The sequence below is a fragment of the Camelina sativa genome, chromosome 7 (genome assembly GCF_000633955.1).
Source record: "Camelina sativa cultivar DH55 chromosome 7, Cs, whole genome shotgun sequence".
In the NCBI taxonomy this organism is placed as follows: Eukaryota; Viridiplantae; Streptophyta; class Magnoliopsida; order Brassicales; family Brassicaceae; genus Camelina; species Camelina sativa.
In genome coordinates this window covers 11,324,443-11,336,128 of record NC_025691.1, presented here as the reverse complement: position 1 = coordinate 11,336,128, position 11,686 = coordinate 11,324,443, and the positions used below count along the sequence as shown (strand labels likewise).

The 11,686-nt window shown below is 40.1% G+C and overlaps 2 protein-coding genes across 2 annotated transcripts; both read left to right on the top strand.

The window, feature by feature from the left end:
- Nucleotides 6,781–7,551, top strand: LOC104704530. Its single transcript, XM_010420602.1, has one exon. The coding sequence runs from the start codon at nucleotides 6,781–6,783 to the stop codon at nucleotides 7,549–7,551; it is 771 nt and encodes a 256-aa protein (XP_010418904.1).
- On the top strand, nucleotides 9,838–11,131 carry LOC109125429 (uncharacterized mitochondrial protein AtMg00810-like). The gene is made up of 2 exons (XM_019227048.1): nucleotides 9,838–9,994; nucleotides 10,110–11,131. The coding sequence occupies exons 1-2, from the start codon at nucleotides 9,838–9,840 to the stop codon at nucleotides 11,129–11,131; spliced, it is 1,179 nt and encodes a 392-aa protein (XP_019082593.1).

Sequence of the window (11,686 nt, the reverse complement as noted above, 5' to 3'; positions counted from 1 at the left end):
CTTGTCCACTTTCTGTCAAAAGAACTCCATTATACTTCCCATTCAAATGAGTCCCATCCACAACAATAACATGCCTAAGCTTCTTAAAACCTTCTATGGAAGCCCCAAAAGCCAAAACATATACAGAAACCTTTCTCTGCCATCTTCAACCACTTCAGTTTTAATATTGGTTATAGTACCAGGATTCGCTTCTTCTAGAACATGGAGATAACAGGGAAGATCCTTGTAAGACTCATCATCAGAACCAAATATTCCTTCTAGAGCCTTCCCCTTCGCCCTCCAACATTTGCGGTAGGACGCATCGACCCTCAATTCTTCTAATATCATCTGCTGGAGATCCAAAGGAGCCGGTCCTTTAGTAGGATCACTGTACTTCGATCTGTACACTGCTGCAATCACCCTCGAGGTCGCTTTCTTTAGGTAATTGTTCCTAGTCTCTATTGGGCATGTGTGTTCTAGATTAGCTTTCCTGATCACATAGTACCCGGATTCTTTCATTTCATAAGCTAGTATCCTCCAGTCACACCTCTCCCCAGAACAACTAACTACAAACGACTCTTTCTTGGTCGTCGTCTGCGTGAAGTGAAACCTGTTCTTGATGACGTATATAGCTAAAGCTATCTGGCAATCCTCTTTGTTTGCAAACACCTTACCCTTATAGATACCTTTCCCATCATCCTCACAATCCATATCCGGTAATTCATCCCTAACATACTCTGTGTCGTCAAACATAGGAGGAATATCAAACTCCTCGTCATTTATATCTTCTAGTCTGCGACCATCCACTGCAGGTCCAAATGCCAGTCCACGACCACCTGACCACGTGGTTACATCAACATATTCGCCATCAACTACTCCGACCTGTTCCAACCCACCAGTTGTCCTCACTTTATTCTCCTCTTTTAAAGGAACAACTCCATTAACTAACACAGTGTGATCAAAACAGGAGTTTGTGTTACACATAACCTCCACCACGTTCACCTGATCAAACTGATCGCCAATGAAATTCCCCCAAAACTCTTTATCATAGCTCCTTGGGCTCACAGCTACATCGATTACTACAGATTCTTCTTCCTCGTCTACATCTTCAAAAATATCTTCCAATCCGTCAAATTTTTCAACACAACCTAATTGTGTACATGTCATCCCACGACCAATTCCAACTTCTACACCCTTACTGCCCTTCATCTTTCCCTCAATTTCTGTCAACTCAGCCATATATTCTTCATCAACCTGGCTTGTTTCAAAAACAAATGGCTTCGAACCGGCTGTTGATGCTTCCCCTAAAAACCCTTCTTCACTACCGTTGTTACTAAGGGCAAATGAAGACCCCGACCTACGTCTCTTCCGACTTTCCTCTCTGCAATCGGAATCCTCAGCGTCGTTACCCATTCCTCTCTTCTTAACCTCCTCAAATGTTACAAACAAATTCAACCCATAGTTCTTACTAAGCATATGAATATAATAAACAAGTCCTAAATTCGTTGTCACAACGACCGGAAGCGTCCTCACCCCCGTCGTCAATTCCATAAACGTTGGGATGCAGTAACTCAGATTAGCCTTCTTCTCCACCAAACCGAATTCACCAACAACAGAAACTTCTAACTCTCCTAACGTTGTGGTCGAAGACAGTGAAACAACACGCGAGAGAAGTTTATTGTCAACTTTGAATCCCCAAACGCCGTCGTCAGAACAGCTCCAGCTACCGGATATTACCACACAGAAACTCGGATCTTCACCCTGCGTTACAAATCAAAGGAAAATATCACACCCATCCACGAACGACAAACAGAGTTGCATTTATACAAGCCTATCCACACAACATAAACCCTACCTGCGCAGCCATGTTTCGTTCACGGAGACACAAACCCTACACTCAACTTATGTCTCTTATCCACAAACAATCTTCAAATCTAATAAGGAGCACACATCCAACGGTGGAGAATAAAGAGAGGTAAGTAAGGTAAGTTTTTACTTGAGAAAGAGAGGTAAGTTGTATCAAAGGTCAATAATGTAAAAGGTAGATGGACACATAAGCCAAAAACTTGAGAAAGTATAGGGAGTGTGTAAAGTGGGTTTTGGTGAAACAACAGTGGGTTTTGGTGTCATTTACCCTAGTTTTATTTTTTTATATCACAACTGATGTACATGATTGTTCTCTACACATTTATTGATGGATGGTTGTTAATCCGTACACTCGATTGTTTTGATTAGTAAACATTTATGGTTGTATGGTTTTGATCTGTACACGTTTATGGCTGGATGGTTATTATACATGTTTTTTGTTGGAATTGATTTGTATACGTTTATGGCTGGATGGTTTTGTTGGAATTGATATATCTAACAATCCAGTGTACGGATTCTAAAATTATTTTCTACAATTTTTTTATAGTTTGATATGCATTTTGTATTATTTTATACCAAAAGTGGTATATATAATAAAAAAAAATCATAGTTTTTTTTTTATAATTTGATATGCATTTTGTTTTATTATTTTTAAGTTTTTTATATCACAACTAATGTATATGATTGTTCTCTACACATTTATTGTTGGATGGTTGTTAATTCGTACACTAGATTGTTTTGATTAGTAAACATTTATGGCTGTATTGTTTTGATCTGTATACGTTTATGGCTAGATGGTTATTATACATGTTTTTTGTTGGAATTGATTTGTATACGTTTATGGCTGGATGTTTTTGCTGGAATTGATATATCTAACAATCTAGTGTACGGATTAAAAACCATCCAACAATAAATATGTACAGAACAGTAATATATATTAGTTGTGTTATAAAAATATTTAAAATAATAATATAAAATGCATATCAAACTATAAAAAAAACATAGACAAAAATTTAGAAGAAAATATATCTTACCAAATATTTGTATCTCTCACAAGTGGTCCTACGTCTAATTATCCTATTATGAATAGTGAACATACAACTATATTCCTAAATAAATTTTGGAAACATACTAAAATTACAATTATTCCGAGAAATAAGTTTTGTAAAAAATATTTAATATTATCAAATAAAATCATCAAACAAAAAACATATCAAATTAAAAAAAACATAGGTTTTTTGCATCAGATAAATTACATCAGTATACTTAATAATGTGTATAGACATTTATAAAGAACTATTGCATATATCACTTTTGATATGAAAATATATTTGAAATTACTAAAACAAAATGCATATCAAATTGTAAAGAATAAAATATAGATTTTTATGTAGTTGAAAATTTCAAAAAAAACCTAATTTATACTAGAATGTATTTCAAATTTAGATTAAGAGGTGTAATAGTAAAATGAAAGAAAAAAAACAAAAAAAAAAAGTAAAAGGGAAATTGGCAAAAATAACTAAGAAAACAACTATAATTAAATCCATAACTACTCTAACCATATAACTATAATATAGTGTATATAAACTACAATATATACAATCTTACCCTTCCACCATCACCCCTATCTACTCCTTTACCATCACCTCCAGCCACCACCTTTATCCCCTGCCACCACCATCACCACCACCTCTTTACCACCATTCCACTTTGGTTCTCAATGTAATTTTTAGGGTTTAGATTTCCTCCAGCCACCATCTCCGATCACCGTCACCTCCGATCTCCGGCCTCTGGCCACCGCCATTTCCGGCCTCCGGCCACCGTCACCTCCGGCGACCAATTCTGGCGAACTTCTCCAGCAACTTTCACCGGCGACCTTTTCTGGCGACTTTCTCCGGTGACTTTCGCCGGCGGCCTGTCCGGCGACTATTTCCGCTGGCCACCTCCGCCGGCCATTCCGCCGGCCGGCCACCATCACCACCATCAACCAACCCTAAATTGGTAATTTTTTCTGCTCTTGATTCTAAATCCCTAATTTTTTCAAATAGTTGGTTATTTCCTTCTATAATTTTTTTGTTTTGGTCAGTGAGCCAATTCACCCAAAGTAAAATATGTCGATGGAAAAAAGAAGGAGAAAAAAAAAGTTGCTTCTGACCCTACATTGCCTTCTGCTTCTCACTCATCCACCTACATTTTTCTCTCTCACTCACGTCACTTTATTTTCTTTATCTAACAAAACAAAGTCAAATATACTACTTTTATAATTTTGAATAGTGAACGTATTAAAAACCTAATTTTTTTAACGTACTAAAATTACAAATACCTCTAAGAACAAATAGTTTATGTAGCAAAAACAAGAACTAAGAATTAAAGAGAACGAGAGTTACCCTTTATTATTTGCGAAACATGTAAAATCGAGATCCTTGCGAACATTGTTAGTAAAGATGATTGTATCATTCTGAATAAGTATATATGTATGAGTATGATCAGTCAGAAGAGAGAGAGAGAGTGTGTGTTAATGTGGAGACTGTTTTATGTTTTATGAAAAAAGTACAGTAAAAATCTCTATAAATTAAAGAACATGTATATATAAATTGAACCAAACGAGTATTAATTAATTTAATCTGAGTAGGGGCTATAGATTGTTATTATCTATTGTAGTGTTACCTGCCGATCGCTTCACTCATAGATGTATTAAGAGACGCACCCATCATGGCAGAATTTACCTCATACTGCGCATGCAACAACAAGTAAACTCTTCTCATTTGTTTGCCCATCAGAAGCAGCAAAGGTACGGTACGGTGTGTGTGTTTGAACCCGTGAATTGAACACAAGCCCCATTCACCACGCTATACACGTGGATAAGGCCTGCATGCCAACAAAAAGAGATAGCTAAAACGGATTGAAAACGCGAAACAAATGAATAAAAGAAAAAGAAAAAGAAAAAAAGAGCAAACACAAACAGTTAAAATCCCTTTCGAAGTAGTGAGTAATTTGTAAGACAGCTGTGTATTCCAAATCCTTTGCAACCATCAACAGCTGCCAAATAATTAAATTACAAACAAATGACATTTGGAACAAACTGAACCTTTTTTAAATACTAGAAAGAAAGAGAACCTACCTGGGCAATGTTAAGATTAGTAATGGAATCGTCATAGCCTGTAGAATTCGGGTCATAGTATGTAGAATTCGGGAATAGCGAGAGAAAATCTTTTAGAAAACCATCTCTCCACTGAAGGCAATATTAATAATCAATAAGAAGAGAATTAAGCATGATACAGAGTATAATCCTCAATTGTACGTGACTTAATTAGCATGCAAGTAACACCCTCTCTTACCTGAGGATCCATATCTGGAGTGGCAAGCGTGATCAAGATTTTGGGAGCAATTTCACCTCGCAGGATCCGATCATATGCCTCAAATTTTTCCAGAAGCTGCAAAAAATAAAAAATAAAAATAAATAAAAATAAAAAATAAAAAAAGATATTATAAAAATATAATGGGAAGACCTGTCCGAACCCAAGGAAAAAAAATAAAATAGACGAATTTAAATCACCACCGGTGTGACATCAGCCTACCTCTTCGTCACTGAAGACTCTGGTAAACGAACCCTTCCGGCGGCGTGCCTTATCAACAAGCACCTCGTTGTTGCCGTAGAATCTGTCAAATCTTCTCGCGGCGATTTCATTAGCTACTTTCGTGACAGCGGCGACGGCAGCTTCACTACCTACTTTCGCTGCGGTGGCTTCGGCTTTATGAGTCGTTTGGTTCACGCAATTCTCCTTGTTCGTCATCTCCCCCAATCTTTAGGGTTTCCCTCCGTATCCTCTCTCGCACGCAACTATATTATTAACAAACTGTACTTTGGTTTAACTAATTTAGTTTGTATTCGGTTTATAGTCTTAAACCGATCACAAAACATTTGGTAGTCGGTTCACCAAAACAATCTTTAGTAAAAAAAATTATTGATTAGAGAATTTGGTAGTCGGTTCACCAATACCAAAGTTTTGTTTAAACAAATTTTAAAATTAAAAGTCTAAAACATTTTTAAAAATATAAAACTATATAATTCTAAATTTCTAATACGTATATATATTAAACAATGTTGTACACACTACACACTAAATTGCATACTGTTGAGGTTGCGTTTGCTAAGGTTCGAGCTCGTTGGCAGATTCTTGATACGAAATGGAAACCAGAGACGATGGAGATTCTGCCGTTTGTCATAACTACGGGTTGCTTGTTGCATATATATATGCTTCTCCTTCGACACTCCGAGTCTCTTCCTCCTCATCTTTTTCATATTTCCTCATCCCATGCACCATTATCACCATTATTCACACATTCCTCCATTGAATCATCATCATCATCATCATCTTCAGATTTCACAATAAAATTATGCAACAAGCAACCCGCAGTTCTCATCTTGTAAAATATGGATTCTGCTAGTTTTTTTGCTGTGTACATCTGTTTTGATATGCAGCTTAGGGCTTAGAATGTCAACTAGATAACTTAGTGTTGATCGTTTATTAAATGGATTATGGTTATAGGTTCTTGGAACCTTTCTTATGAAGAAGAAACAGACATAATAAGAAGTTAAGCCTAATCCGTCTATACAGTAGAGAGTCTAATTCTTGGGAAATTGTTAATGTGGTTGGTTATATACCTCTATATAGAGAATCAATCATATTGATCACGTATCAATCACGTATCAATCACAATGATCACGTATCAATCCCAATGTCGTGATTTGATATCAATCTTCCTCCTATGTAAAGTTGTATATTTGTCTTTATTACACGTAGACATCCTGTATAAATACTTGTCTTCATCGATCAATATGAATCATCCTTCTCATTATTCTTACATGGTATCAAGAGCAAAGATCTGGAAAAAAAATCTCCTTTTTTCTTTTCACGCAAACACAGTCTCAGCATGAGTTCTTCCCCAAATATCTCTGCTGCCACTATCTCCGACATCATAGTCGCTGATGCCCATACCTACCTCAACATCAACATGAGTAATGTCTCCAAGCTTACTCCGTCAAACTATCTCATGTGGCTTCGTCAAGTCCATTCTCTCCTTGCTGGGTATGGTCTTGTCGGTCACCTTGACGGCACTACTGCCGCCCCACCCACCACCATCACCGTTGACAACGTCTCCGCTGACAATCCCGAGTATCAGATCTGGCTTTGTCAAGATCGCTTGATCTATAGCGCTCTTCTTGGCGCTATCTCTATCTCTCAACAACCCATTGTTACTCGCGCCAACACTGCCCACGAAGTCTGGCAAACCTTGGCCTCCACCTATGCGAATCCCAGCCGTGGCCATATCCGCCAATTGAAGACTCAACTTAAGCACTGGACCAAAGGTGACAAGTCGATTGAGACTTATCTTCAAGGTCTAGTTACCCGCTTTGATCAACTTGCCATTCTAGGCAGACCTGAGGAGCTTGAGGATCAGATCGAAAAGATCCTTGAGGGCCTTCCGGAGGACTACAAGCCTGTCATTGACCAAGTTGAGGGTCGAAACACACCGCCGTCCATCACCTACCTCCATGAAAGACTCATTAACCATGAGTCGAAACTCCTTGCTGCTGCCTCTCACTACTTGCCTCATGCTCCCACCTCTGCAAACGTTGCTCAGCATCAATCCTCAAACTCGCATCGCTCTTCGAACCGCAACAAAGCCGCTAACACCAACTAGAACTCCTCTTCCCAGTCCTCTCGTTCGTCTGCTCCACCGTCGTTCCCACCAAACAATCGTCCCTCTCGTCCTTACCTTGGCCGCTGTCAACTTTGTGGCACACAAGGCCACAGTGCTCGTCGTTGTCCTCAGCTACACACCGTTGCTCCACAATCCTCCCACAGTCCGTTCACGCCATGGCAACCACGTGCAAATCTAGCGGTTGGTGCTCCATACACCGCCAACAACTGGGTTCTCGACAGTGGTGCCACTCACCACATCACATCCGATCTCGAGAACTTAGCTCTCCATCAACCGTATATGGGGGTGATGATGTTATTGTTGCCGATGGCTCCACCATTTCGATAACACACACTGGTTCCCTTTTTCTACCTTCCTCTTGTCGTCTTTTAGAAATACATAAAGTGCTATGTGTTCCCAACATACAGAAGAATCTAATTTCTGTGTATCATTTTTGTAATGACAACCAAGTCTCAGTTCACTTTTTCCCTGCTTATTTTCAGGTGAAGGATCTCAGCACAAGAATGAGTTATATGAATGGCCTATGACCGCTTCTCAGGCTTTGGCAATGTCGGCTTCCTCTACTTCAAAAGCAACTCTCTCTTCCTGGCACTCTCGTTTGGGTCATCCCTCTGCGTCAGTCCTAAATAAAATTGTTTCTCAATTTTCTCTTTCTGTTTCATCTCCTCTACTATCCAAACAGTGTCATGATTGTTTGCTCAATAATTGTCTCTACAAGACCTCTTGAATACCTTTTTACAGATGTCTGGAGTTCCCCACTCCTCTCTATAGACAATTTCAAATACTACCTTCTCATCTTTGATCACTTTACCCGATACACTTGGTTGTACCCTGTTAAACTCAAATCCCAAGTTAAATCAACCTTCATTGCCTTCGTCTCATTGGTGGAAAATAAATTTCAAACTCGTATTGGGACATTATATTCTGATAATGGAGGTGAATTTCTTGCATTAAAAGAGTTCTTAACGAGTCATGGCGTCTCTCATCTCACCACTCCTCCGCACACTCCAGAACATAATGGCTTATCTGAAAGGAAGCATCGACACATTATAGAAACTGGTCTTACTTTACTCTCGACGGCTTCGATCCCAGTCTCCTACTGGACTTATGCTTTTGCAACAGCGGTTTATCTAATAAATCGTATGCCCACGCCAGTCCTCTCCATGCTCTCACCGTTTCAAAAACTGTTTGGTACTCGACCACATTACGAGAAGCTCCGTGTATTTGGTTGCGAGTGTTACCCATGGCTTCGTCCCTATGCCAGTCACAAGCTTGATAGTCGATCTCTACCGTGTGTGTTTATTGGGTACTCACCAACTCAAAGCGCCTATCACTGTCTTCACCTGCCTACCGGTCGATTATATGTCTCCCGCCATGTCACGTTCGTTGAAGAGTCTTTTCCTTTTGCGGTCCCTGTCATCTCTCCACGAATCTCTACTCTGTCACCCGAATTCTCTGCTACGCCACATATAACTCCGATTCGAGGTCGGGTTTTGCCTGTTGCAGCGTCGCCACCATCCCCGTGCTCAGACCTTCACCGTGATTCCTCACCGTCACCAGATTCACAACCTCCGTCTCCAGCTCAGGTATGTCCTCGCACTCCTTCTTCCTCCTCTTCTTCTATGCTTCCGTCTGAGCCCACTGCTCCTAGAGAAAATGGGCCGCAGCCCACGGCCCAGCCACATTCCCCACAAATAAGCCCAGTTCGTATCAATAACTCTCCTCCTCACCCGACACCTTCAACAAACAACTCCCGTACGACTCACGAAAACCAGTCCCCCTCTCCTTCACAATCCCTAAATACGACCCCAACCGAAAACTCAACCAACTCCCAAAATACAAACCATTCACCCTCTACATCTTCCTCCTCTACGTCTTCGTCTTCTTCGACATCACAACAACAACCCGCACCTGTAGTGGTTCTTCCAGCGAATGCTCATCCGATGACGACAAGAGCCAAGTCCGGTGTTGCTAAACCAAATAAGAAGTACCTCCTTACCTCCACCATTGCCTCTTTCCGTGATTTTGAACCTCGAACCGTCCAACAAGCACTCACTGATGAACGATGGCGACGAGCCTTGTGCGGAGAGATGAATGCTCAACTTCATGAACATACATGGGATCTTGTCCCTCCACCACCACCCAATGTCTCTATAGTTGGCTGTTGATGGGTCTTTACAACAAAATATAATTCTGATGGGTCCATCAGTCGCCACAAAGCACGCCTGGTCGCTAAGGGGTATAATCAACAACATGGTTTAGACTATGAGGAGACGTTTAGCCCTGTCATCAAGTCCACCACCATTCGTATCGTTCTTGATGTCGCTATTCGTTGTGGCTGAACGATCCGTCAACTCAATGTCAACAATGCTTTTCTTCAAGGCACATTACAAGAAGAAGTTTATATGTCTCAGCCTCCTGGGTTCGTCGATGCAGACAGACCGGACTATGTGTGCAAGTTACGCAAAGCTATCTATGGTGGTATATGGAATTACGAAATTTTTTGTTAGCTGTTGGTTTTGTGAATTCCATTGCAGACACCTCTCTCTTCATCCTTCGTCGTGGTCGCGCCATTGTCTACATGCTTGTCTACGTTGATGATATACTGGTCACTGGTAACGACACATCTCTCTTGAATTACACTCTTGATGGTCTCGCAAAACGTTTCTCCGTCAAGGATCATGAGGAACTGCATTACTTCCTTGGTGTTGAAGCGGTCAGAGTTCCCACGGGCTTACATCTTCTTCATCAACGGAAATACATATTGGACCTTCTGAGACGCACCAACATGCTTGATGCGAAACCAGTTCAAACACCCATGGTTACGTCACCAAAGCTTACACTCAAGTCTGGTAGTGCTCTACCCGATCCAACAGAGTATCGTAGTGTGGTTGGTAGTTTTCAATATCTTGCCTTTACACGTCCGGATATATCGTTTGTGGTTAATCGTCTCTCTCAGTATATGCATTCTCCGACTGATCTTCATTGGCAAGCGGCCAAGAGTTTATTACGTTACCTCAAGGGTACTACAACACATGGTATTTTCTTCAAACAGAACAATCATCTTTCCTTACATGCTTACTCTGACGCAGACTGGGCTGGAGACTCGGTTGATTATGTCTCTACCAACGGATATATTACTTATCTTGGTCATACACCGGTGTCTTGGTCGTCAAAGAAACAGAAAGGGGTCACACGATCTTCGACAGAGGCAAAGTATCGGTCTGTCGCTAACACTTCGTCGGAGCTTCGTTGGGTCTGTTCATTGTTACAAGAGCTTGGCATCACTTTACCGTCCATTCCTACCATTTATTGTGACAACATTGGAGCAACATACCTTTGTACAAACCCAGTTTTTCACTCGCGCATGAAACATATAGCTGTTGACTATCACTTTGTACGACAACAGGTACAATCCGGCGTGCTTCGTGTGGTTCATGTCACTACTAAGGACCAACTGGCTGATGCTCTAACCAAACCACTTTCCCGTATTCCATTCACTACATTCCTCCGCAAGATTGGAGTTACGTCAAGCCCCTCCATCTTAGGGGGCGTATAGAGAATCAATCATATTGATCACGTATCAATCACGTATCAATCACAATGATCACGTATCAATCCCAATGTCGTGATTTGATATCAATCTTCCTCCTACGTAAAGTTGTATATTTGTCTTTATTACACTTAGACATCCTGTATAAATACTTGTCTTCATCGATCAATATGAATCATCCTTCTCATTATTCTTACACTCTATACATGGGATTCCATTTGAATGTGAATCATGATATGGTATATAACCTACCACATTAACAATGAACAGTTTTCTTGAGCCCTACTCCACCACACAATGTTACAACATGATTACTAAATTGGACCCGGAAATTCCAATAGTTGCTGTCCAACAAAAGTAAAAGATTAATTAATGCACATAACCAAGTCTCGCCGGTCCATAAGGGAAGTAAAACATTTGCTTTAGGCCACACAATATAAACATAATCGAAAGACCATGTGTTGCAAAATTATATGTTTAGTCTAGTGGTAAATAGTCGTTTAATATGTATTAAGTATTGACTATTGAGAGTAGTCGTTTGATTATTCTTTTTTATTTGGC